The following is a 27,489-nucleotide window of genomic DNA, read 5'->3' as shown; positions in this document are numbered from 1 at the left end:
AAAGTTTACATTTCAGACCCACCCAGTTTGACTAAGATCAATATTTAACACTCACAAAAGAAATGAAAACATAAGGAGTAGGAATGTCAGTCTGGGAAAAAGAAATTTTTGACTTATCCACAAAAAACAAATGGTCGAAGCAGAAGTGGGATAAAACTAATACAAACATTAGAGGCAAAATATTTTATGATCAATAGACAATTAGAAGATGATAACTTTTGGTCATAATGTTGCCTGGACTGATTAGAACTGATAATTTATAAAGTTAAAAATATCTATGTCATATTTTGCAGCAAGAAAAAAAGTGTTTAAAACTTAAGAAATAAAAAGCTCTCTTAGCCAACATGTTCTGAACATCACTTGGTACCCAGTATTTAATGTCTTTAAAATCTTTTAATGCAATGCAATATTAATATACAATATTAACCCCAACATATTTGGGGTTATCTGAAGAAAGGTACTCAAGAAATATATCTTTGTTGCAAATCTTTGCCTACCCTTGATTCCAACATGCTTTTAACGTAACTCACTTTCGTCTCAACAGTAACTCCTGATTCATTTATCCCTCCTCCTACTGCCACTTTAATTAATTAATGTAAAACGTTGATATTCATGAAAAATGCTACCTGTTTGTTGGTTTCAGCCACAGTATCATCCTGTAGGAACTCCGCTGGCACTTCCAGTTTTACTAAGAAACGTGCCAGGTAGGCTCTTTTCTTAAGTTCATTGGTCCTCTGAAGAAGCCAATGTAAGACAGGATGAATTACAGGTTTGCTTCCAGTAACTAATGCTTGGCGAAATGCACTCCTATACAACAACAACAGAAAGCAAACATCAGCTGCTACCAATAAATCTCAGACTAAAGAACACTGGCTTGGAACAAGCAATTTGCAGTATTTTGACATTCCCTCTCTATTTGCCTAATGGCTTTCTTAATCCTATTAAGAGAGAAAGTGTTCATGATACCAGTTTGCCATTTATGACCCTGCTTCTGCTACCTTGAGACAGATATGAGCCCACACACATAAAAAGGCTAAAGCCTGCAACAGTGGGTCTTCCATTTTTCCGATATTCTCTAAGAATAAAGGCAATCTGGGAAGAGCGCAGGCTTTCTGAACCACAACCTGCTACTGGAGGGTGCAATGCAGCCTCGTGAGCCTGCTCTGGAAGGGAACTGGAAGGGACTGACCCTGCCAGTCATGCGGCACCCTCTCCTGGCTGACTCTGCAATAGCACCTGATGCACAGGCACGGAGAGCACGACTGAAGGGCAGTCATCATCTCCAGGGGCTTTCTGCCGGCATCACCTATCCCAAATAACACGTCTTCTGGGGGGCACAGCAGAGGAACTGTCTTCAAAACGTTAAACATAATCACTGGGATAATCAAAGTCAAAATACACACAACTACTGAACAGAGGTTATGACCATTGAAGCTGTAGACCAGAGCCAAATCATAGAAATAAGCGAAAGAATTTATTATGACCATTTTCTCTTTGAATGAGGAAATGGTGACTGGACAAAGAGCAACTGTTCGTGGTATCTTTCAAGAAGCAAATTATTAAATTTAGATGATGCAGAGGCTTTTGCCTGCCAAGCCATTTCAACACAGTTTGTCTTTAAGACAAGTATGTTTTACCATTATTTATAGACAAAAAGATACTTACAAGTCTGATATACTTCCTGGAGGTTTGTATTTAAGGATACCAAGAAGAGTCAACATTCTTTTAGCTGTCTGTTCCGGCATTTCCTCTCTAATGTCAACAACATGCTAAAAAGTTAAAAAGAAATAATTAACCAATATTTGTACAAGTCATATTAATTAACTGATCACACTAAAACACTATCCACTTGATACATGATATGTAAATGCAGTGAGATGTTTCGGACCAAATGCCCTTTTTATGACTAAATTCTGATTCTCTTCTAATGGACTTTTCTCTGTGTGTTCAGGTAACTTTATTTCAGGCACACATTCTTCTGGGTAATGGCTCCTCATCTATACAGAATAATTGATTACTTCCACTACGGAAGTCACCAATCCTGGCACGACACGGTGCAGGTATCTGAGACCCAGGTGTATGAATAATAGCTTTCAATCTTACACACAGCTTTGGTAGCCTCAGGGGAGAGGAAGTCAATATACCCTACTACAGCTGAATCATGAGGTTCAGTTCCTGATCAGTTCCTGCCCTGGATATGTGAGCAAGACATGGCCTGACTTTTGTCTTAAGAATGCAGTCATTGTCAGTATGAACAAAGTCAGGATCCGTATCATGATTCCCAAGGAAAAATATAGAGTCATCAGTCTCTGGGGAACAAGGCTCCAGTATCTCTGGCCCAAGAAACATTTGCTAGTTTCCCAAAACCAAGTAGATATATAGACAGAGAGGATTCTTGCCAGGCCTATTTATTTCCGTGAAGATTCATACAAGCTATTTTGGTAAACCAAACACGCCACAAGATATACAGAGCCAGCCCTAAATAAAAGCATTCTGCGCAGTTCCTGTGGCAAGCCCGTTTCAGACGACGTTCTCCGTCACCCACGCTTGGGCACCGCTGATCTCCGTCCTTACCTTCGGGTCAATCTCCCCCAGCACATCACTGAGCAGCTGCAACAGCTGCATCGCCTCTAAGGAGTCAAACGAGATTAAATTGTAGTTCTTCTTGAAAGGCTCCTGATTGAGCTTCTCAACAATGAACTTGATTTGGTCACTCATGCTCGTGGCCTGGAAAAACCCTCTGCAGAGGAGAGAGAAGAGATGCCAAGAGGCTTCGGCAGGGCAGGGGCAACCGGGCAAACGCAGAGGCCTCTCTCAGAATCCTCTCGCAGAGACCCCGGGCTGGCACCGAGCCTGGCGGGGCCCCAGCCGCCCCCTTAGCCCGGGGGCGCCCCGAGGCCTCCGAGGAAGGGCACAGACCCTCACGGCGACGGCGGGCGGGGAAATGGCGACACAGCAGGGCCGCTGCCCCCCCCCGTCCGCCCCCGCGATGCCGGCGGCGCCCTCAGGCAACGACCCCCGCCCCTCGCCCCCCGCGCGGGCCGCGCCTCCCCTCCCCCCGCGCCGCTCGGTTACCCGGGTAACGGTTGCCAGGCCGGGCGGATGGCGTCACTTCCGACGCTGCCGCGCGCTTCGCCTTAGAAGCAGGCCCGCAACGGCCGGGCGCGAGGGGGCGTTTGCGCGTGCGCAGAGCGGGGAAGGGAGGGGGCGGAGCGGGGGCGGTGAGGGAGGGCGCTCTGTGGAGAGACGGAGCCGCCCCGACGGGCATGGGGACAGGGACAGGGACAGGGAGAGGGACAGGGATGCGGCTCTCGACCCGCAGAGAGCGGGTCTCCGCCCTCTCGCTGCTCCTTTCCCGCCCCGCGCGGTGTGGGCCTGAGGGGAGGCACGGCGCCGTAGTTAGCCGTGTGCGTGGGTTGAGAGGTGGGGCAGGGTCAACGCCACCCTGTGCCTGGGCAGCTCCGCTCTGCTCGCCCGAGGTGATGGTGGCGTGAGCCCTCCATAGGCCAACTCCATTGCGGGACTGCTGCTGCAGTTTGGTTGCTCTTGATGCAAGGAACAACAGAAATAGGCTCGAAATTCACCATTTAAAGTATATACTTAGTTTCACAGTTTCCCAAGAGGGAGGATATCGTTGTCGCATGTGTAGGAGATGTACAAACAGATTGATGCAGTTACCCAATTAAGGTTTCTGGCAGTCTTTGACAGCATAAAAAAAAAATGTCAAGCGTGGTTCACATAGCCTGCTGAATGGTTATTCGCATATCGGGTGAATGGTTATTTCAGTTCTTTGAAATGGAAAACTACACAGAGGAGCCACATGAAGTCGGGATGGCATCTTCTGTCCAGGCTTTGCTAGAGCTAAATGGCAAGTTTATATTCTTGAGTTTGCACATCACTTGTCAGTGTGACTCAAAGTAGCAATAAGTATGTAGTGCTAGCTGTGCTAAATCTGAAACAAGGACAGGAGCTTCAAAAAATACCAAACAGTCAAAAATAGGCTAGGTATCAAAGTGAAACTTGTTCATGAAACTGGTGTCTCCAGTCTGCAGGTTTTTTTGTTGCAGATCACTCAAAGCCCACGTTTAAACAAATAGGTGGAATTTGGAGCCTCTGCCATTTCAGTTAGCTTCTTGGATTGTCTTAGAATCCCATGTGAGTCCACAGATGATGGATTAAAATATGCAGTGAGTCATATTACATTGAAGCCAATTGAAATGCACAGGTTGTAAATCACTGCAGAATTTGACTCAGTAAATAGCAATCATAAATGTAATACTTTGCAATTCTAAATACTGCATCTATCTTAGATTAGCTCCTTTCTTCTGAGGGATCAAAAACACTTCACAAAATACTGATTTACTGATCTTCACAGGAAACCTGAAAAGTGGTACTGCATTGCTGTCCTGATTTTGAACTGGGTAAACTAAGTCACAGAGGGGATGGATGAGTTGCTTGTGATTGTGCGTTAAGGCTGTAGTAGAGCCAGGAACGTAATCCAAGTCTCCTGACTCCTGGATTTGAACTTTAAAAAGCAGATCATGTTTCCTTTGTGCTTTTAGTCTGTATACTGACCTTTAGGAATCATATTTACCTACAAGTTCCCAGAAGAGATCTACTTTCCCTTGACATGCTTTCCCAGTATCAGTTGCACTCCTTTCTCCTGATGAGTATTTTGAGCATGTAGAATATACATAGGGAGCAAATGAAAACAGTGTTTCCTGTGGAGGTGTTGGGGGCCAGTTCTAATCCCTGCAAACTGCTTTAATAGGTAATTAAAAATGATGGAGCCATGTGAGTCCAGGGCAGTACTTCCTTGAAGCTGGGGAAATAGTGTTTCTGTAAATACTAGTAAACATCCTTTCCTCACAGTTCTCGGTACAGGGGAGAGAATGGATTGTGCTCACAGTGCTGAGGATGGAGAGAGGTCTGAGCTGGACACAGTGGGAGGATGCTGCTCTGAGATTCTCCTCTACATCAGACTTTTTCAGTCCCCACACCTTCCAAGAAGCGAGGGACCTTTTTCCTCTCTTTGTGTCTCCTTAACTTTACAGAGGCAATGGATAAAGGAAAGGAAGGACATTTGAACACCTAGAAAATGCCAGGATAATAATAAGAAAAAAAAGATCAAGAGATTGTTTCACTCTGTCCTGGTGGAAACCCAGGAAGTCTGATCGTTCTGATTCTGGGAGAGGGGAAGGAGACCCTGAAGACCAGAAATCATTAGAACTAGACTAGCTGCGCTCTGGCTTGCTGCTGCCAAAAGCCTGTTTGAAAGGCCTGGTGATTAAAGGCAGGAGTGAAATCAGACATCAGAGCCCAACTCCGTGGGACTTTCCGATTCAGCGAAAGCGTGGAGGATCCTGTGGCACAACCTTTCCTATGCTGTCTTAGTTGGGTTGATATAGTATCTGGATCAGGTCTTATAGAATTGAGGGCCAGTGTTCATATATATGTATATGTATATATATTCATTGTATAATTCTGGGACATTTTCCAGATTCCCAAATTAGCTGGCATGGGGAGTGACAGTAGTGTTTCAAAGATTCCTGATGACATGAGAGCTATTATGACAGTTCAGCCCTATACTTTAAGGCAGGGATAAACTCAGGATTGGGCTTATGTTTTAAATTGCTTAAGAAAGGCTCATGGAATTGGAAAAGCATTATCCAGAGGCAACTAAAGAAAGAAAGAGAATGCAGCCTGCAAAAAAACTATCCAGAGCTCTTTAGATCTGCAGGCCTGGCTTCATTGCTCCCTCCTGACTTCCTCCTCCCTTTATAGCTACTGCTGCGTGGATGACTGCCTTGCAAAATGTGAGGGGAGCTCAACCGTAGAGGCCAGCAAATCAGAGTGGAAAGAAACCTGAGCAAATTGAAATCGTTCACCATGCGCAAAGAGAGATCACCTTATATGGGAACATCCATGGGCAAGAAGATGAATGCGTCTGGCCTAGCTGCTGAGGTCAGATCCCAAACAGATGGAAGACGTTAATGTGAAAACTAGAGCATTTAGGAGAGAAGATAACACTTATATCTGCTTTTCTTATGCAATGTGAGTCCTCTTGTTTTTCTCTTTTATTAGGAATACTGGGTTATGTGTATTTAGGTCTGACTGGGTTATATTAAAAATCAGTTTCTTTGTGGCTATTCTGGCACCTAAATGCATCCCAGGTCTGCCTCTGGTTCTTACCCATCACAGCTTTTTCAGCTGTTATTATGTATCAGCTGTTTCCTCTTATTTACTGAAGTGTCAGTAGGATCAACCATAGCAATGGGGACTGCAGTCCGCAACAGCCTAAGGAATGACCACTGATGTCTTGAAAACTTAAGCCTGTTTGTATCAGAAGGTGACTTTTCCTGTGTGCTAGAGCATTTAAGATGATACTGACATATAAAAAGCCCTTCTTGTTTTGAATTTTTTTGCCATCACTGTAGCCATAGGTAGCATTCTAGGTAACTTAAAGCAATATAGGACTGGAAAAAAGTATTATCTCCATGTTGTGGGCTTTGTTTATTTTGTGCCTTTGTGTGGGTCTTCTGTTGCAAGAGAAAGGATCCTGATCCTTTTAATCTGAGTCTAATGAATTCTGATCTTCTTGTCTTACATATTCTGAGCCCGAGATTTACAGCTCCCAGCCTGAGAGCCCACCTAAATCTCCTGTGTTTGCATTCTTGTATGGTGGTCTCACACCAGCTCTCTTGGCCAGATGGGAATAGTTGGCTTGCAGCACATTGTCCAGCTCTGTCTAGTGCATGAAACTATTGAGTAGGAAAGAGGCTGCAGCCGAAGTATGTGCCACGTACTGGCTCTGCTCGGAGGAGCAGTGACTGCATCACCCAGCTATACTCCCTTTTATTCCTATGAACTGATGCAAAACACAAAAAAACATTCTGAGATCCAACAGGATCGTGTCCCATGCAGTGTGAGGTAAAGACCTCCTCCGGGGCCATAGATGTCTTGAAAACTTGCTTTACCATTGCCCTGCTCCTTGCATGGCCGTTGGCATGCGTGCAAAGTGGGTGTCACATGCATCTGTCCATTCTGGGAGTGTATTGCACCTTCTTTGCACTGGTGCAAAGTGTTGGGCAGTGGGGAGTCAGGCCCAGAAGGCCAGAGTGACATTGGTTTCTGTCTTTTCAGACTCATCTCTGCATTTGCCCCAGCGTTGCTTCAGACTGACAGAACATCTTCCCAGAGGAGTCCCGTTCGCCGAATGTCATGTTCAGAGCAAGAGGAGGTCGTGGCAATCAGGTCGAAGTGCTGTGCACGGAGACCCAAGGAGACTGTCCCCCGATGAGGTATTGGCCCATGCATTGATATAGCACTGCCCTCTCCTGGAAACCTGAGCGGCAGCAGTCACAGCACAGTGCTCAGCTTTTGGCGGGGCGGAACAGTTGAAAGGTTATTTTTCTTTAAATGCCCAGTTTATTTTTGTGTTGAGGAAAAGAGCTGTACTGGAGCCTGAACAACGTGAGCAGGAGCCTCATGACCTTCCTGTACTGCTCCTCTCCCAGGAGCTACAGGTCTGAGCAGCCTGTTCCGCCTTGATGTTCCTCTAGCTCTTTGCTTCTCCTTTGAAATGTGGACAAGAGAGCCACCAAGGTGGCCCCTGTGATGGCTGAGGCCACCCAGCTCTTTTTGTATGCCTTAGTTAGTGATGCACCCACAATGTGCCTTGGAAGTGGGTTGTAAATGATCACCTCATTTTAGAGATAATGAGTAAGAGGCACTGGGAGGGGAAGTGATGTGATGAATAACTCCCATGGCAGAAAATGGGTAGTTGCTTTCTTTTTCCCTTTTCTCTGTATCTTCAGGTCTTCAGTGAGTAGGACTTTAAAGGAGCAGAAAGACTGAGCGCTGGTGGTAGTGTCTGGAGGCGGTACTACTGAGAGGAGATGGTGCCATCAGCAGAAAGTGATGAGCAATGCTCAGTGATCAGCTCTGGGGCTCCAGGGAGAAACCTGGTGCTCTTTCTGAGAACAGATCAAAGGAAGTAACTCTTCCTGCAATGTGTAGTTAGCTGTGGAACTCCTTGCTACAGAATTTTGCAGACGCTGAAATTTTAGCTGGGAAGACTGGGTAAATTCATGGAAAAGTAATCTGTTGAAGGTTATTGAATGTGTAAAAAACCTCTCTGACTCAGGATGTCCTTGAGCTGCTGGGAGATTATGGAGTCTGAGAGATTATTTGGGGGACGTATTATACGTTTCCTTTGTCCTCATATTCTTCTCTAGGCAACCATTTATGGCCATTCTTGGAGACGATAAGTGGTCCGAGCTAATGGTCCTGTGGTCTGACTGTAGCTGTTTTGATGTGTATGTGAACACTAATCCTGCTCCTGCTGAAGTGTTTTGAAATATTTGTGTTGAATTCACACTGAAGATTCAGGCCTTTTAAACATAACTGTAAATGAGTGAAGTCTGATCTTGTGCAATGCAAAATGCCTTCTGTTTTTCTTTGAGTTAGAGCAGGGGGCTTGAAAATATTTACTACCTCATAAGAGCTGCTCAGGAAACCACAAGCTTTCAATTAATGCCTGGGATGTCTGGACTGATTCAGTGAAAGCAAAGTCCCCAGCAGTTACTGACAAGTTGGACTTGAGAACTTAGCAGGAAATTATCTCTTGGGTTTTTCCAGCCCAGAACTTTTTGGCTATGAAAAGCTGGGATAGTTGGGAAACATAATGGCAGCATTACTGCATCTGACATTTTGATTTTTCTTTTTGAAAAAAGTCTGAATTCAGAAATTTAAAGTACACTTGTGATATTCAGTCAAAGGGAATTTAAAAAATCTTCCCTCTCTGAAAACTGTCTTTGTTGCGTATAAACGTGGGTGGCTGTAAAGAGCTTGTTTTTCTCTCAAAAAACTGAGCCAGACTAATTCTTAGCGGAATTCTCCTGATTTTAATGAAGATCAAACAGAAGTTAATTTGTCCCTTTTCCTCTCTTTGTGGGTAAGAAAAGCATCTGGCATCCTTTCTCCCATTTCCTTATGTTAGTTTTATATTTTTGATTAATAACAGTCCTTGATCTACCAACTGCCTTTCTTTCAAAGGCCTGTGACTTTCTCATTTAGTGCCATCCTACTCATACAGGTTTCTGACTGTGCCTTTAAGTGGTGTGGCCTCGGAAGGATGCAGGGGTGGAAGAAGACAGCACAAGGCAGCTGCAGTTTTCAAAAGCCTAGCTTTCACAGGAAGTGCTAACAATGGTTGCATGTGGCTCCCTGGAGTGTCTGCGTACCTACGACTCTTCGAAAGTTATCCGCTTTTGGAGTCTTAAATATGCGTGTATGAAATGGATCTGTCATATATGTGTCAGCATATATGTTGGGTAAGTGCGTGGTGATGGAATGTTATGTTGTATGTGAGCAACTGTTTCCTATATTGGGAGTTGTCTGGTTACAACTTGGCTTTCAGCCAATACATCCAACTTTGCTTTGAGTTCTGTGGCAGCAAATTAAGATCAGTCAGTTTCTTACACCATTCGTGGAAAATGGACGTGGTTGTGGGAACTGTGCAGGAACTTTGTGATGGGAGTGCAGCATAAGATGCTAGATAGCAGGGTGGGGTTGCTTGGGCAGAGTTAACTGAGGTTCCTCTAAAAATGCTTGCAGTTTCATTTCTGATCATGCTGTTTGTGTTCGCTTGCAGTCTGTGAATCCAGAATAACTCCATTGACTAATCTCGGATTTACACCACTATTTCTGAGATTAGAGTCTGCTCTGGGGAGTCTCCTATTCAGGGTTAGATCTACCTAACAGATGAAACAGCGAGTCACCCCTTGCAACAGATTTTAAGAACAATAAGGTCTTTTATGAATATACAATAATTGGTTGCCTCGAAAGGGCAGATTTTCTTTTTTGCTGCCAAAGTAGGGCTGTTTTCAGTGATAAGTATATGCTGAACAAAGTCTGCAGAAGTTCGTAGAGTTGGTTTTATTCTCATGGGAGGGCAGAAAGCCAGGACATTGAGCAAACTGATCCCAATCTCACTGAGAATCAAGCTTGCAGGAAGTTCAAGTTGCCTTACTAAGGTACTGTGCCCACCTATTGCTGCTCAGAGCTGGATTCCTGCTGCCAGTTTCCAACAGCATGGTTATCCCAAAACATTGTTCTCCAGAAGGAAAAGGCTGAAACACATAACAGGCAATAACAGGCAATTGAAGGAGCTTTGTCAACTGCTTTGTATTTCTGTTCTTCAAATACTGTTTTCTCTTCCCAGAATGGTCTGTTGCTAAACTGAAATGGTGCTAGCTCCTGTGGCTTTGTGTCAGTTTTGTTTCTCAAAGCAAACTTTTTATGTAAAGACTTTTATGTAATGTGGAAAGTCCCTTCTGAACATACACTGGTTTTTCCGTGTGTGGTATTTGCAAATCTCATGATGCAAAAGCAGTAAAGGCTAAATGATACTTAATGGCTTTCTGTCAACTTAAAGGAAGAGATGCCTTCCTCCTGTTAGTAGCACATTGAATTTGTGAGAAAGTGAAAGCAGCCAGGCCAAGGTTTTTGAAGCAGTCAATATGAAGCACAAAGTAGTCTCTCTGGAAAATAAAACAGTAAATATTTTAAGATATTTTCCAAAAAATAAAAATAAAAGTATTTATTCTTCCCAGATTTAGAGAGGACACTACCATTTGTGACAGCAAAGATCAAAGCCTAGGTAGACAGTAACACGACATGGGTAGAAGTTTTTGGGCGATGTCAAGCCCCATTACAGACAGTGGGTGTTTCACAAAGGTTTTCTGAAGGCCCAAGATGTCACCTTATGTTGTCTGTAGCATTTAGGACAGAAAAAATAAAAATTTTCTTTTTGCATATTTCAGCTCATTCATGACAAAGCCAAAAGTGGCAGAAGTGAAACCAAGAGGACTTTGGTCCAGCTGATGCATCTCTCGCCCCAAAAGTCACTCACATTACCTTAAAATGTCCATCAGATTTTTATCTTGCAGTGCACTCTGTCTAAGAGTGATACAAAGAAGCTGACCCATTTTATTTTTATGGCTTTATTTGTCCTTTCTGTTTTTTCTGGCCAGTTATACAGTCATCATTGACAAACGCTATCAGGAGAAGGACAATATTATCAGCTCCGTTCACACTAAAGTGAAGGGAGTGGCTCAGACAGATGAAAGGATCTGGGATACAGCGGAATACACTATACCGATGCAGGCAAGTCTTAACTTAATGTCAGTGCAATATTTAACTTCCATTGATACATCTAGTTTTTTTGATGTGTCTCTATACTCCCATTCAACGTGTTTACTGTATTAGGGCAGGAGATAATTATATGAAATAATTATACGAGCTGAGGTGAGCAGCAACATTAAAGGAGACTTGACGGGGGAGGCAGCAATGTTTAAAGCCAAATCTCCCCTTCCACCTCCAATATAAGAAAAAAATGATCCCCCTTTGTGAGATTTCTGTAGTGCTATTTGTTAATGCAATTTTTGCATGATCAATTTAGTATTTTAGTAATTGCAAAGCTAGGAACAGATTCACTCCAGTATAGCTGTACTAAACAGAGTAATGTTATTAACGTTAGTGCATCAGATGATGTGTCTCCCTTGATTGTAATACCAAGGGTTAGGGAAATCAGTGCCTTCTTGTCCCTGGCTGCTCATTCCCATCCTGATGATGCCCCTGGCCTTCCCTGGTCTGAGCCTGGTAGAATTTGAATGTCTGTCAATGGGAGGTAGAGCAGAACAAGCCTCCTTGTCTTTCTGGGTGACATTCTGGAATGACTGAGATCTGAATCAAGTATGTGACTTTGCAGTCAGATTCATATTCTTTTCTCCATATAGGGAGTAGGCTCCTTTTTTGTGATAACCAACATCATTATGACAGAGAATCAGCTTCAGAGGAGGTGCCCTGAGGTAAATATGTTTTGTAATTTATACCTGGGATGACGGTCTCCAATGTGAAGTGCCAGTAGTTAACAGCAAACATTAATGTTGACATTAAAGAGTGGATGGTCCTTGGAGCAGTCCTGCACAAGGAAATACTGCTCCTCTTTCTCTCAGTAGCTAACACACAAGTTCTAGTTTAATTGCTCCTCTGCTTTTCTACACCTTTGTGTTTCTCAGGGAATCAATTGGCAGTTGTGACTGTACCTTGCACCAAAGACCTTGTAGCCAAACCTACCTGCATCGCTTTCAGGAAGTGGTGGCATTCAGGCCAGTGATTGCTGTGCAGCTTCTCTGGCTTTGCTGCTGCGCTTGAGAAAAATCTGGAGGAATGACGGAGTTAAAGAATTACTATCAGTTTTTCTGCTAATATGGTGCTTTTAATATTACTCTTGCTCATGCCTATGTGTTCCTTTCCTTCCGTTCTGTAGGTCAAACCTGACAGTCAGCTGCAGCTCTCCTCTTTCATCCAGCTAGCCTAGAAGTGGAACCTTGCAGAGTAGTTCCCCAAAACGAGCTGACTTTCACTGCATAAATATGAGGGGCTCTTAGTAAACAAAGAATTAAATAATCCAATATTAGATTTACTGTGCTTCATAGTACAGGGGAGAGTATTGAAAATGGGAAATGACATAAATAATAAGGGAAAATGTTACTGTAAGCAAGAAAAGGGCTTTTTTGTTTGTGCATGTAGCTGAGCCTTTATCTCTTCATAAGCCAACTAATTAGTAAGGGTTACACTTGCTCTGCATTGCCATTTTTTCTTATTATTTGATATTTTTACGCTGAAGCTGAGAAAGACTTTTTACATAGGTATGGAGTGGGAGATATTTATATTTCTCTTTTACATCAATTTTTTTTCAGTATCCCGTTGCCAAAGCTATCTGCTCTTCATACAAGTCCTGCAAAAAAGGGAGTGTGGATCACCAGAGTAATGGTATATAAATGCGATTTTCAGATTGAAATATTGTTTGTGGGTACCATCTTCTATTGCATTACAGACCAGTGCAGACTGTGCAAGATCCAGCTTGGAGAGGCTTTGCAGTAGAGTGGCACAGAGTCCTAAGAGATATCTGAGAACATAAATTCAAAACCACAAAACAGAGTTCTTATCAGCTCATGTGTACCTTTACTAAAAGGAAAAAGAGAGAGGAAGCAGAGGAAGGGAAAATGTGAAGGGGGGGATATGCTGTGGTATGAATGAGGGCCAATCTCACAGTCGCTCCCATTGAATTTAGTGGCTATTCAGCCAGTGGTCCATTTGGAGTGTCTGTAACACCACTAAGATGACTAAGTAGTCCTCAGAGTAAGTCAAGGGACTTATGTCCTGTCTTGGGGACCACTGAAGTTGTCTAGAGGACATCATACTGTTTTCTTTGGCTAGGTGAGTTCTCTGTAGTGTGGGGATTCAGTGAATTTGGGCTGCTGGCTGGATTATCACTTTCTGTGGTAAAGACTGGATGCTCACAGAAAATGCTGGCTTTCCAGGAGTGAAGGAAGAATTAAGGTTTTCCCCCAACTTTATATCCTTGTTTAATTTGCTCATCTTGTTGAATTAAACTTCTGAGTGAAACTGCTGTTTTCTTGATTTATCTCAAGACTCAGATGTGATAACTCCATGTAAAACTGTGAGGGAAATTACTTCACTCTCAGCCCAAACAATAACATGCACTGTTGACCCAAGCCAACGGCTGAATAAGGATTTATAAGGTGTGGCAGGACTGTAGTTTGGGTAACTCTTCCTGCAGCTTCCTTTTATAGAAAGCTGCAAGAATCTAAACTGACAACTTTACCTTACGTTTGAGGAAGGATCCACTAACATTTTGAAAATGTCTTTAAATGGCTCAAAACTCCTGTCTGCTCAATAAGAGCTTGTTTCTCTTCTCTGCAGGAATTCAAACAGGAAGATGTGTGGACTATAATGCAACTATTAAAACCTGTGAGGTCATGGCATGGTGCCCTGTGGAATCCAAGAAAACTGCCCCTGTGTAAGTAAAAGAGGTATTTGCACTTTTTATGTCAAAAGAAGGGTTTACTTGGACAAAGTCATGACATTTTGGGATAATCAGCCTTCGTCTCAACACATACAGATTTCATGTGTGTGAAACCACTATTTCCTTCCCAGCCACACTGTTAACACTCATTATATTTAAGAAACTAACTTACTTGTAATGATCTATCCTGTTGTATGATTCAGCAGTGAAGTCATAGCCTCCAGTTTGTATCATCGCACAGCTGCCATATAAACAGTTTTAGATGTCACAAACTCATCTTGAATTCACTAGAGGCATTTGGATCATTAACTCAGATGTCAAGGAAAATGCAGAAATAAAACGTTTGCTAACTCAGGGTTCTCTTTTACAAGGCTCAGGGCTCTGTGATGTAGAAGCTCTGTGTGGGTTCATTTATCACAGCAAGGCTGCTTCCATCTCCCAAAACAGTAGTGCTAGATTTGCTGTCTGTACATTGTACTGCAGGGTAGTGTTTGGGGGAGTCCACTCTGGATTGAAGAACAGCCTCTCGAGTCTCTCTAGATAGCTGATGAAAACCTCAATATTGGCAATATGTAATACTGAGCTAAAGAAAACTCTAGGAAAAAGACTGCAGGGAACAATGCTGCTGTAACCCAGAGGAAGACCTAGGTGAAGGGGTCCTCTAGCAGTGTTTCCTCTAACGCCATGTCTATACAGTGTTCTAAGATGTAAATGTGCCATTTCTTTTCTCTACCAGCCAAATCATGAAAATATTTTATAAAAGATTTTATTTCAACTGAAATTATGATGGAAATTACTCTCAGAGAGAACCAAGGGCTAATACATTTTAGCTTCTCTCAATCCCAAGCCTGTAACAGCTTTTGAGCAACATGCATAAGACACCAGGTCAATTGTCACTTTTATTAACTCATTGCTTATAAAAGACACAGGCATGATTCTGTGTATAAATCCCTTCTTTTCCCTAATTCAGAGTTTTTTGCAGAGGCTGAGCAATTTTTCCCTGCCAGGTCCCATCCAGAGCCCACCATGCCTCCTGCAGCTACTCCTTCTGCTGAGTTTTTTCAGTTCTTTGAAGGAATTTCCGTTCCCTTCTGCTGGGCACAGAGTTGTGATCCAAAAATAGGCTTTGTCCAACAACAGGAGGGGCGTAGTTGTTCCTAACAGCATCCTGGGAAAATACGCATCAGCTTTCCGAACAAATGAAATCCTGGTTTTTGTTTTGATAACATCTCAGTGACTGCCAGTCATTTTTAAATGTTGTGCTTTGTAGGCTTATTGCTGTGTGTGTTATAGAGAGGATTTTGCCTTTAATTATGTTGCACAGCTGACACATTCTGTTGTGTTTGCTAAACTTCCTCTAAAGTAGCATTTGGTCACTAGCAGGGACCAAAAATCATGGAGGACAGGTTTGATCCAAACTGGCAAATGCTATATAAAGATTCTTCACAAGTTCCACAGGCAGGGAAAAACTTAGGAATCACTAAGTGGCAAAGCTGAGTGTTTACCAGAATGATACATAAATCCAACATAAATCCAAAGTCAGAGCCCGGGAAGCTTTGCCATCTGGTTGAGGTACTAGGGTAGCAATGTCGGGTTTTTGTTACACCCATGATTGTCTTTATTGTGAAAATTCCTGTGAAAGGTACATTTCATGAACTATACAGGAGGCCTCCTTTTCCTTCCTGTTAGTGATGTCTGGAGCTGAACAAAGCAACAATCACGTGTTGGCAAGAAGAATCTTTTATGTTTGATTGTTCAGTTCTGTTGGAAGCAGGGCGGTGTTCTCAGATTAGCTAGCTGAAGGACAGATGTTTACAACAACTTTTTCAAAAGAGTTTTGGATCGGTTTCCACATACTTCCTAATGGATGAATTATAGACAGTTTCACGTTATGGGTTCATCTATTTTTAGTTCTTTAACAATTAACATACATTATTCTTGACTGTTATACACTGAAACTCATCAGAAGCTCTGATGGCCAGGTAACATCCACAAATGTTAATTCGGTTTGCAGCCAAGTCCTGTTCATTGACTTTGTTTAGGAGACACTGAGAAGTCCCTCGTGGACACTGTGTGTCACCCAACTAACGTGTTTCTTCTCATCACAGATCTCTGATGCGGAGATACTGTTCAAAATACAATGATGCAATAGGGAAAATATTCCATGCTTAGAAGCACTGTCCTTTATATGGGTGACTGTTTCAAAGACTTGGGTTTACCCCCTGTAAATGGCTGTCATCATGGAAATTTAAAAATGGGTCAAGAATATTTAAAATGGAGTAGGAGAGCAGTAATATCCTTGCCAGTAATCCAGTTCAGCATAGCCCCTGTGCTAGACATTGATGAATGAATGCTAGAAATCTGTTATTTTTCTATAGCCCTGGTAGGTCCTGGGGCATAGCAGAGATTGTCTCACGTGGTTTAGGCCAACATTACCCAGCTGGCAACTTGTGGGAAAGTTCCTTCTGTCCAGCCACATTAGCTGCAGAGAAATCACTCTTCTGAGGAAGGATAAGACTTGCAGCCTGCTTTCCATTGTGCCTGCATTTCACCTGTGTATTTAGTGACACAAACCACTGTCTCCTCAAGATCTGCAGGAGAGGTCCTGAAACTGGTATGTGGTATGAAGAACTGACCACCTTTGGTGACGTGGTTGACTCTTGACTTACGGAGACCTCCTTTAGGAATAAGAATGTGGCTCATTCTTATACAGTTACTAGCTGTTCAGCTCTGGCGTAAATGGTTGTATGGGAACAAGCAGTGAAACTGCCTATTAATTGTGCATAAATCATCAGCTGTCAAATGCTGAAATTTCTTACTACTATTCTGTAGCAAGATTTATATGAGAAGTCTCCTGAAACCATAATTCAGGAGTGTGTAGGGATTCCAGTTAGGATCAGCCCACACAAACAAGTGCGAAAGAGAACAATTTATAACTAAAACTAAGAAAAGTGCATATACCTGTCTTGATCCCCTGAACCATCTAGCTCCCTGCTTTTCAGTCTATTCTTAGCAACTTATTCCTCCTACTGACAGTTTTCCAGGTAATTGTGAAGTAGCATAGTATTAATTGATGTATTTAAGTAAAAGAAGTTAGTTGATTTAATTACACTTGGTATGTTTCTTTTAGGCCCGCTGTTCTGAAGAGTTCTGAAGACTTCACAGTACTAATAAAGAACAACATCCACTTCCCAAAATTTAATTACACTATGTAAGTGCCAGACATTCCTCCATGTTTTCTGAAGAACAAGTGCTTGTGTTCTGAAAAAGGATTGTATAAACTGGCACCTGCTTTACTCAAAAAGACTATGTATTCAAGGCTTTATCTACCTGAGTGACAAATACCAAGTTTCTGTGATAGAAATAGCCCTATTAATCCTTCAGGAACCAAGAAATGTGGGGAGAGCTTGGGAACACAGCTTCCTAGCATAGCTTTATTTCTTTTCATGCACCGGACAACAGAATTGTTCATTCACATATACTGGTTTGTGTTGCAGTAAAATCACGAAAACACAGCGCAACACGTGTGATTCAGGTTATAATGTGGAAGTGTTTATTTTACACAGGTAAAACTTTGCTGATAGTAACATCCATCCAAAGAGTAAAGAATTCATCTTGATTTTCAGATCCCAGTTTGGGAGGTATAGATCTGGTAACTACAAAAAAAAAAAGCTTATATTTTTACAACCTGAGCACATTTAACACAGGTTAACGGGAGTGAAGTCCCTTAGCTGTATTTGTAGCTGCTGTTCAGTAGAGAGCTTCAGCTTTTAAGTTTAAGCAACTGTGTTTGTTCTTTGCAGACAAAATATTCCACCGAATTTCAATACTTCCTGCACGTTCAACAAGATAACTTCCCCGCTCTGTCCAGTTTTCCGTCTGGGAGATATCCTACTGGCAGCAAACGAGAATTTTTCTGAGGTGGCAGTTGAGGTCTGTGATGCTACATTTGCTTTATGCTCACTGTTAAAACGTTTTCTTGTTTGTCTTGTGTGTTTCGCTGACTGCCATATAATGGAATTGTTCTAGGTTTAGAAACAGATCATGTAAGATGCAAAGTAACCTCAACTTTCAAGAACTAAATGTGCTCAATATCTCACAGAATGGGACCCATATTGACTGAGCTGATATTATTTGTTTGTATTTCTGTGGCACTTAAATAGGTACTATACAAGACTGTCACTCATGTACTCTTGCTCAGCTTTTGATTCTGCTAAAGCACATCCTAAATCCTGTTGCTGGTGGAAAGAGTCATCCAAAAGTCAGTCTGGCACAAATGACAGCTTATATTCAGGGTCAAAACCCACTTATTTTTGCCATTACATTTTCGCTCTGTTCTTTAGGGCATTGGGCCGAATGCCCTTAACACAGTATCCAGCCATATCTCAAGAAAGCTGATATTAATTGAAGGGTGGAACAGAAGTAGAAAAAAAGTGTCCTGTCCAGAATCATGAACTGTGCTAGATTTATTGATTCACAAGGGCATTCAAGATGAAAGATTCAGATAGGAAGCCTACAAAACTTAGGTTTACCCTTGGGCTTTTGGTTTAAGCCTATATTTAGTTTAAAGCAACAAAATGGCCATCACGGTATACAGCTACATCTACACTTGTTCTATGAAGATGAAGAAAAATAGACAGAAAACAGGAAAGGCTTGAATGAGTTTTACCTTCTAGCTCACCTGTGCAGTAATTAAGTCCCTTCCATAGAAGACTGCTTGGTGGGCAAATGTAGCTTATATGTTAATGTGCATCTCAAGATGTGTCCCTGCCCTTGGCCTCCCTTGTATCTCCACTAACTTTAACAGCAGTCTGCAAAAGCAACAATCACAGCGCTAGGCCCTAAGCTTACTTTCTCTTTTTGTTTCCAGGGCGCAATCATTGGCATTGAGATTAACTGGGACTGTAACTTGGACAAATGGTTTTACCACTGCAGTCCAAAGTATGGTTTCCGACGCCTTGATGACAAAACAACAAGCCAATATCCTGGTTTCAACTTTAGGTAAAAAATGTTGTATGAAGCAGGTAGCATGTTATCTGAGTTGAAGCAGAGGGGTGATAATGTGTGGGAAATGAGGACCTGGAACGAGAGACATTTGATTGTCCTTCTTCACTCTTGTAGTCATGTGCTTAACCTGCAGTTGCTGCAGTTGTCAGTTGTTGCATGCATTATCACGGTCACTTTCTAAATGAGCATGCTTATATTGTAGGATATTTTATTTCTATATTGAAAGGCCTAGAAATTTCCCAAAAGTATTCTGGGAGGTAACACAGAAAATAGTTTGGGCAGATTCCACCATATGGCAATCGAGGCTTGAAATTACCTAAACTTGGGAGTTTCCCAGGACAATTAACACAAATACATTAACAAAGTGTTTTTATTCCATCTGGAAGCCCTACAGTTCGCTAAATCAAGATTTATTCAAAAGCAAATTAGAGATTTTGGTTCTGTGTGCATATAGCAGATTTACAAGAAGTTTTGACATAAAATCTTGATGTGACTCCAGTCTTAATATAGTTACACAGTTTATCAAATGCATATCAGCATATTTAAAACTAAAGTTGTCCCTCAGATCTAGGTCGAAGCTCTTGTGTAATAACACTCTTTTTTGACTCATGCTATGATTATTATTATGTTGTGGGTTTTCACACATTTGGGATACTAGCAGGAGTGCTGTAACTGTCTAGGAGATGCCATTGTACTCCAAAGCTGCACTGTGCAGGAGCTGTTCAAAGAAGGAGATGTTCCCTGCTGAGACCTGACAACCACAGGCAGGAGATGGGGAGATCACAAGGAAAAAGTGAGACAATACTGAGACACTGAGGCCAGCAACCTTGCTGTTGAATAGATTTTTGTAGGCAAAGGGGATTTATAAGAAGGCTTTTGGAGGAAGACAATGCAGTAGTCTTGAGGTTGTTTAGTGTCAGATTAACAGCTGAGATCAAAATGCCAAGAGTGGATTTACCCAAAATTTGTTATCTTTTGTGCATAAAAATACCAGTCTGTAGCAAGACTGTTTTGCTGCAGTTCAGTTGAAATACTTGCTGAAAGGAAATGCAACACTGGCCGTGAGTGAGTCTGGTCTGAGAACATAGGCAGGCCTGCTGGGAGAGTGTGCAGGATGCCAGCCCACGTGCTGACAGCCTGACTCTATAGCTTTTAATCAAGTGGTTTTATTGGCAAAGAGAAATCATCCTCCCTTGTTCCCAAAATTAAAAAAAGCAGCAGAGGTGGTCTGTGCAGCAAGTTAAAAAGCAAACACAGTGAAAATTGAAGGGTCATGAATAGTTTGATCATAATACTCTTTAAAACAAGAAAAGCATGCACAAACTCTGCCACATTGTTGAGCTGGTGTATGCAAACTTGTATAAACAGAAGCACTGATTTCAGTAGAACTACACACATGAATAAGGGGAGGAAAGCTAGAACTGATCCTACAATGAATATATTTCAAGAAAGCTTTTTTGTCAAGTGTGACATGTCATAAGAATGCAAATTAGTATCAGAGCAGAGGTCCATCCAGCCCAGTGTCCTAAAGCTAACAGAGATAAGTAGCAGAAGAAAATTTTGGAGAAGAGTGTAAGAAATGGGGCATGTACAGAACACTGCTCCCCCTGCAGTCCAGCTGTCCTGCAAGTCAGGAAAGCTGCTTTGGGTAGGTTGCAACGTCTGCCTACCTGGAGCCCTACTGATTTCAGCTGAATTCCAAAGGGAATTTTGTGATAGACTTAAATGAGAACAGGCTTTAGCCTTCTAAATGAAAAGACTTGCCTGAGGTGCAAGGGAGCAAAGCCCCAGCAAACGATCAAGAAAACTCTTAACAGGTCAGCTCTGAGCACAAAGCTGTTAGAGGAGAAAGCTTCTGTGCCATCAAGAGCAAATGTGAAATAACTTCTTCCTCAGGGGCTAGAGAAAACCTCTGATTTTGAAAATGTTAGAAATGCCTTAAAATAAAACCTAATAGAGCTGCAGGCTTCAGAGGCTAAGAGCTGGCTGGTAAAATATGCCTTGGCCGCAGACTGTGGAACCCTTCAGCACAAGATAATATGGCATTTGATGTCTGTGCAAGCAAGAAGAAAGCAGAATACATTACGCTGTGTTTTTCTGAGTCACTCACTGCCTTCAGAGAATGCAAATCAGATCTCAGTGAATGGGAAGCAAATGATCACACGGTCTGGGGAGCACTGATTAAAAGCTCTCTAAAAGTTTGCCAAACTTAGCTTGGAGGAAGATGTGCAGGAGAGAGTAGAATCAAGTAAAAGCTTCCTCTGGGCTAGTTTCTTAGCATCAAGATGGCAAAGCGGAGCAGCAGGGACTGAACCCAAAGAGGAAAGGAGGAAAAATTATTTTTCCTTAGATGTCTCTGTCCTCTGAATGAGCTAACTGGAGACACTGAGCAGAGCTGATGGCATTTAGGTCAGACATCTTATGAAACACAGTCTACTCACTTGGTACTTGAACAGGCATCCAACTCTAAAACAAATTTTCATTAGCGACAACAGAGTGATCTGTGAGTACCCACTGCCCATGGAACTGACCTTCTTTCCCTTCTGCTAAGCAAATTTCAGTTGGAATAACTTATCTAAATGAAAGAGAACATGACTTAGGGATTACTCAAGTAAACCAGTCAAGAACAATATGGCACTTTAAGTCCTGACAGCACATATGAGGCAGAAGGCATATGGGTTATCAGAATATGAATTTTAGCAAGTCTTTCAGTTTAATATAATGATATTGTCTGTACTGATAGCTTTTTAGTGTCAGGTTTGAAAAAAAGTCTATTTGTTCCATGCTCTGCGACTCTGTTTACTGATCCATATGTTGATATGAGCTGTGTATTTGAGACATCAGGAGGATCATGTAGTTGGAAGTCAGTAAAGGCACATGTGATCCTTGCTACTCTCCACTGCTCAAAGTGTGGAAAATGACTGATATCCAGCATGCAAAAGTATCATCAGGAGTTCAGAGCTGGTCTTGGATAATATGATGTTAAAACCCTCAGAGCATGGACACTTACCATTGCCAGCTCCTCACATATCCTTGCTACGGTTTTCCTTCTGCTTTACCTGTAGCTGAACTTCTTTCTGCAGCTTCACATTCAAATTTGGGTTAAGTCAGCAAAACATTCTTGGGACATTGGCTGGATTTTTAATTTATTAACATCTATATACGTGTATTGATTTAGTTTAGGCTGCCAGGACAAGTGCTGGAAAAAATACTGTTCATCAAGCTGACCTTGCCACCTTTGTTTCAGAGGGCCGAAAGGGCAGCCTTGGAGGAAGAAGGCAGAAGAAGTTATCCTGCTCTTTTGTTTTCTCCAGCCTTGTGGCATTATAATCCCCAGATAAGCTGCACAGATCTTCATTTGCTCTTTTACAGATTTGCAAAGTACCACAAGCTAAACAATGGGGAGGAACAGCGAACCCTTATCAAAGTCTATGGAATACGATTTGATGTCCTTGTCTTTGGCACAGTAAATACAACTCCTTTTCTTCAGGGAGGGAGGAGAGAAGAAAACTTGCTATTTCTTTAGCCCCACTTCTACCATATTCCCCTTTTCTGTCTCCTTTCCATCTTTCTGGGGTGGAAGTCATGTTGTATCACTAGGTCTACACTGAACTGAGCAGCATAGGAGAGCAAAGCTGAGGGTGAAATGGTGAGGCTGGGAGTGAGGCAGGATTGTTGTTCAGACTGAGACACTAACCTTGACCTTCATAAACCCTGTGTGTCCCCACTGTTCCTCTCTCAATTTGTTTATTCTCTCCTGCTAAGTGTCTGAGATAGTCTATGGAATTTGGGGATTGATTGGATGAATCACTGTAAAGGGACTAAAAGAGAAATGCCATTAAGTTGAGTGAATGGCCCAAGATCTTGCTTTCCAGTTACTCCCTTCTGCTTTGTTTAAGGCTGGAAGATTTGACTTCTTTGAACTTGTGACATACATTGGGTCCATGATCTCCTATTTTGGCTTGGTGAGAGATTTATTTCTTATGTTTATGGAGCCACTTTTGGTGACATGGTCTCATTAAGAAAATGGAATCACCACTTGTTTTTCTTTCATATGCAGGCTGCGTTTGTCATTGATCATTATATTAGTTTATGTAGTTGCTGCAGCTGCTGCAAATCACCTGTCAAGGAATATCACTTTAGAAAGAAGTACGAGACTGTGCTGAATCCAAGACAGGTAAGGAATGCAGATTGCTGCTCTGTGGATGCAAAAAACGCAGCAGACCAGACTGTTCATGAATGCTGGATGGTTCATTCCTGTTTCACTACTTTGTTCTCCAGCACCCTGCATACGTCCTGTGGTTGTGGGTTTGGGAGATCAGGGAGCTTTGTGAGAGGAATTGCAGGATCCAGGACCCCTAAGGAGGTATTGTCGAAAGCTGCCTCCTTGCCACCTTCAGTTGCCTCTTCCTCTTTTTCCAGATGTGAATGACTACTTCTCTTGACTGAATTTACTGCCCCCCAGAATTTTAGACATGCATTTTTAAAGAAGGGTGAAGAGGAGGGTGCCTGTAGGCCCTGCACAATCACACTCCTACAGATAGTTCTACACCATCTCTTCCTGTTCCCTCTGACTGTCCCCTTTGCTCCCTGTGTCCTTACTGTCCCAGGTATCAGGAATATCTGCCCTTGCAACAGGCAGCTGCATGTTATCTGAGTACAGAGTGCAAAATTCAGGTCCTGAAGTCAAAGCTATGCTGTGTTTGTTCCCAGTTCTCTAAGTAACTACTCCAGTTGATGATGCTCATTTCTTTTGCTGCATAGGTGATGTACGTGTCCTACGTTGATGAGCCACATGTTACCGTGATAAAGAAACACCTGAAAACAAGTTTGCAGTGTACTAAAGGAGACGTCTTTGAGGTAAAGACAGGCACATACCTTTGGGATTCCTTCTTCAGGAGGAAGAACTGAGGAATGTCATTCCCAAGTGACTAGGATTTTTTTTCTCAGATTTCGAACTAGATTCTGAGGGGCTAAAACTAGAATCCTGTTGCCAGCCTCCAGTTAGTAAGTCCTGTGACCAGAGGATGTGTTTTCCAGAGTCAGCTTAAAACTGCTGCTTTCCATGGTGTATATATGCTAGTGGGAGTGCGTTGGTGTTGAAACAACTTGTGAGGTGTTAATTTGGTTTCGCTAGGGTGGGTGTTGGCAACACAGAAAGACTATCCTCCTCCAGATCTGCTGATCTATCGTCATTATGCCTATTGTGATGTGTCAAATGAAAAGCCCAATGGTGAGGATCACTGTGGTAAATTCTCTCTACGGATGGGGAAAGCAGCAAATGCTGTCTTCCCTCCTCTAATTTAAGTTGGGAATTGTTGTTGCAGAGCCACCCTGAGAAATTCTCTGATGCTGTCAATTGCCGCACCAAGGATTCCGACAAGGATTCCGTTATGGAAGAGCTGGGGGAGATGCGTACTCTCCAGCAGCGAAGGCCAAATGGCTCCTCCTCAGACCGCCCAGCGTGGTGCTGCTGTGGGAAATGCCGGCCAGCAGATAAGCGCCATGAACAGCTCTGCTGCCGAAGGAAAGAAGGGGAATGCATCACAACCTCCCCTTTATTTGAACGACTGGTGCTGTCCAGAGACAACCTGCAAGACACCCTTCTCTACAAAGAGCCCTTTCTGGACTTGAACGGTGAGAATGTCAACGACAAGCTGCGTCATTGTGCTTTCAAGAAGTATATTCACTGGCGCTTTGGCTCTTTTGATCTGGAAGACAGAACTGTCATCCCAAGCTGCTGCAGGTGGAAGATTAGAGATACTTATCCCAAAGTGAATGGCACGTATACTGGTTTTAAGACTATATGAGGATGCTCTAGTACAACTCGAGCTCACACTGTCACTTACCCTGAACATTTAACCTTTGTTTTCTGTTATGGGCCTTAAGAAAAAACAAAACAAAATCAAAAAGAAACCCCAAAGAAAGGAAAACATGCGACTTCCCAAAATCTGCTGTATGGCTGAATTCTGTAAACACTGTCATTGCAGAGGCAGTATAGCCTATAGCTTAGCTGGCGGAACGATTACTTTGAGTTAAAAGTGCTGCTTCTGCCTTTGTTTCCCTCTCTGAGTCATCCCACAGGGAATCTAGACCATGGTTTGGAAATGTAGCCTCTGGGGTGAATTCTTGTAGGTACGTTTTAGCGGGAGGTTCCAGGCCTCCTGCCTCTGCATTGGTGCGTACCAGAATCCCAGCTGAGTCAGGAGATGACCCGTACCCTGAAAATAAGATGGAGCCAAGAGTCATCTCAGAGCATGACCCCTGAAGGAAGGAAGTCCAAAAGAGACATCACTTGAAAACATGGGCCTGAGCTTTTCTCTCACCCCCCTGTTGAAAGGATTCTGGAGCCCTGGATAGGGGAGGCTCTAGAAAGAGGTCACCGTGCATAAATTTTCCTAACTCACTGTGGAGGGCCTCACAGTCTGTCCAAATTAAACAGGCTCATCTTGGTTGATTTCAGTGACACAGAAAAGCCGAGTTGTTCTCTTTGTATTACTCCTTTCAGCTTAAACTCAGGAATTCTAATGAAAAGTATTTTTATTGTCTTTCTGTAATATTTTCAGACATTTCATTCATGCTCATTGAAATTGTTAATATTAGACTTTGGCCTCATGTTTGCTCTTAGCTTCAAACAGGCCTTGCCGCCTACACCTCTTCTACTGAACTAGGCATAATGAGAGTTGCTTTGTGCTCTGAGGGCATGAGGCCAGAGTACAGCCAAGGGGCAGCAAATTCAGGCTAGATTAAACTGTGCTTCAACACCTTTCCAGTTCTTTCTTTTTGTTATACTTTGACACGTTCTATTTTTATACAAAGGTGAGAAGGCTTGTAACATGTATATTCTGCACTTTTTTCAGCTAGGCTTTATTCTTTCTGAGCTAACCCAGCAGTTTGCCATTTCAATTGCCCACATATTTTTTAAGATATATTGCTGGCAGATTATGCCAGCTATATTTATATCTTCACTTGTAATATGCATTTATTGCACTAACGTTCTCACTGCAGCATTTCATGTATCTAGAGTGGTAAAACATTACAGCTGACATTAATGCTTCCCTGTTCTAACACATGCACTGACTTTCCTTTTGGAAAGAATGACAGTGGATATTCACTTAAGACTGTGATTTCAATCTCCTGTCCTATTTTTTTATATATGTTCCTTACCGTCTCTTTTTTCTCATGCTCATTTTGACTTTTTTAATTAAAGGAGCATTTTACAAATCTGTATCTGAGTCAAAGTTTCTTCAATGGTTTTGCAACGTCTTAAATCCCCACAGCCAGTTTGTCAGTTCCCTTAATCTCCTTCTAATGCTTTACCTATGAAAACATCATCATAACCCTCATAGTAACTGTAACCACTGTGTTGCGAAGCTCAGCATCAGGTGGAAGGTGCATGAATTAGGTGGTGCCCTCTGCTTTTATGGTTTAGATTAATTCTGTCAGAAGACAAATAAAGGACTTGCTCATTGGGAGTGGGAAGGTAACAGTCTTAGGTATGCTTCAGCTGTCTTTTGCAGGCAGATGCTCTGTCCTTGCCATAAGCCGACTGGAAGTTATGTCTCGGTGTTAGGATGGCCCCTTCCTGCGGTCATCCGTCCAACTTCTTTGTGAGATGTACTAGCTTGCACTCAGCGTAGAGCTGACTGCAGCAGACTTCCAGGTAACAGCTGACTCCTGTCTGGTCAGTACGGAGCACAGGCAGCACAAGATCCTGTCTGCAAAACAGCATCTGGACACAATCACCAATTAGCTCTGTAGAGCAAATCCCACATTGATTCCATCAGGAACAGGAGCAGCACTGGAGCCATGCTATAGTTATGGTTATTGACTGGTTCAAATTCTGCTCTCTTCCCAACCCACAGCCAAGTCCACAGTGCTTATGCTGGAGTAAGCGTCAGGAGAGACAAGTAGCACAACAAACGATTTGAACCCACTAGTTGCCGTGTTGGTGGATTTTCATGACTATTTTCCCTAGCACAATGAAAATCCCTGTCTCGCAGGTTGTATGTTCAGGGTTGCTCGAGCCTATTTGTCATCTTTCTGTGAGCATCTGACCCCTGCGTGCTTGTTCTGTCCTTGCTGCCTTCACTGAAAACAGCCCTTCCTTCTCTTTCCCCTCTCTGACTGCTGGTCATTTTGAAAGCTGTGGCAGCACTGTTCCGGGGGAGCAGGTGGCTAATGTCATGATCTCACTGCGCTCCCCGTGTCTGGACTTCTGAAAAAGGGCTGTCCATGTAAACAATTACAAGCATGCTGGCCAGGAAACCTTCTTTCAAAAAAATCAGAAATCAATCTTGTCTCTTTTTTGCTTATCAACGACGTGTGAGGAACACCAGGAAAAGTTTCTCAAATCGTTTTTGTATATACTAGGAGCTTGGGAATTGTTTTAATTCGTGCTGTTTTTGTTATTTGATAAAACTCTTTCACTTCAGTATCTCAGGAACATCTTGCAGAAGGTTCTGTCCTGGTGCCCACGAATTCTCCCAGCCCCATGGTGAGTCTCAACAGACATGGAGGAAGCTTTACAGCTGGAACAAGGCAGTGGGAGAATTACCCATTTCCTTTAGGGAAGGGAAAGGCTC

At 42.6% G+C, this 27,489-nt stretch overlaps 2 protein-coding genes across 4 annotated transcripts in view; one reads left to right on the top strand and one right to left on the bottom strand.

Annotated features, from left to right (window-relative positions):
- The window catches only part of IFT81 (intraflagellar transport 81), a 44,241-nt gene extending 41,039 nt beyond the window's left edge, over positions 1-3,202 (bottom strand). The window contains exons 1-4 of the mRNA XM_026114652.2: positions 3,076-3,202; positions 2,575-2,740; positions 1,666-1,769; positions 627-807 (exon numbers count right to left, since the gene is read on the bottom strand). Coding sequence (XP_025970437.2) covers positions 627-807; positions 1,666-1,769; positions 2,575-2,718 — 429 coding nt within the window. The 5' untranslated portion in view covers positions 2,719-2,740; positions 3,076-3,202. The remainder of the gene's footprint in view (positions 1-626; positions 808-1,665; positions 1,770-2,574; positions 2,741-3,075) is intronic.
- Positions 3,203-5,880: 2,678 nt separating this feature from the next.
- P2RX7 (purinergic receptor P2X 7) lies at positions 5,881-26,132 on the top strand. Of its 3 annotated transcripts, none has more exons than XM_064521979.1 (15): positions 5,882-6,054; positions 7,144-7,301; positions 9,098-9,335; positions 11,037-11,169; positions 11,802-11,873; positions 12,768-12,840; positions 13,795-13,891; positions 17,028-17,108; positions 17,701-17,830; positions 18,768-18,898; positions 22,277-22,370; positions 22,804-22,869; positions 22,965-23,081; positions 23,669-23,764; positions 24,232-26,132. In XM_064521979.1, the coding sequence occupies exons 3-15, from the start codon at positions 9,211-9,213 to the stop codon at positions 24,712-24,714; spliced, it is 1,698 nt and encodes a 565-aa protein (XP_064378049.1). In that variant the 5' UTR covers positions 5,882-6,054; positions 7,144-7,301; positions 9,098-9,210; the 3' UTR covers positions 24,715-26,132. The 3 variants fall into 3 exon arrangements, with proteins under 3 accessions (XP_064378051.1, XP_064378049.1, XP_064378050.1); XM_064521980.1 differs by having other exon boundaries at positions 11,037-11,173; positions 11,806-11,873; XM_064521981.1 differs by lacking the exons at positions 23,669-23,764; positions 24,232-26,132 and adding an exon at positions 23,186-23,641 and having other exon boundaries at positions 5,881-6,054.
- The last annotated feature ends 1,357 nt before the right edge of the window (positions 26,133-27,489 follow it).

This window comes from Dromaius novaehollandiae, chromosome 17, assembly GCF_036370855.1.
Source record: "Dromaius novaehollandiae isolate bDroNov1 chromosome 17, bDroNov1.hap1, whole genome shotgun sequence".
Classification (NCBI taxonomy): domain Eukaryota; kingdom Metazoa; phylum Chordata; class Aves; order Casuariiformes; family Dromaiidae; genus Dromaius; species Dromaius novaehollandiae.
This window is presented reverse-complemented; position numbering and strand designations above follow the sequence as displayed.

Bases quoted from the DNA above. Each gene is read 5' to 3' on its own strand.
- P2RX7 (XM_064521979.1), top strand. From the start codon at position 9,211: ATGGTTGCATGTGGCTCCCTGGAGTGTCTGCGTACCTACGACTCTTCG. The intron at 11,170-11,801 runs GCAAGTCTTAAC...TTCTCCATATAG, and splicing joins AATACACTATACCGATGCAG to GGAGTAGGCTCCTTTTTTGT. The intron at 13,892-17,027 runs GTAAGTAAAAGA...TGTTTCTTTTAG, and splicing joins TCCAAGAAAACTGCCCCTGT to GCCCGCTGTTCTGAAGAGTT.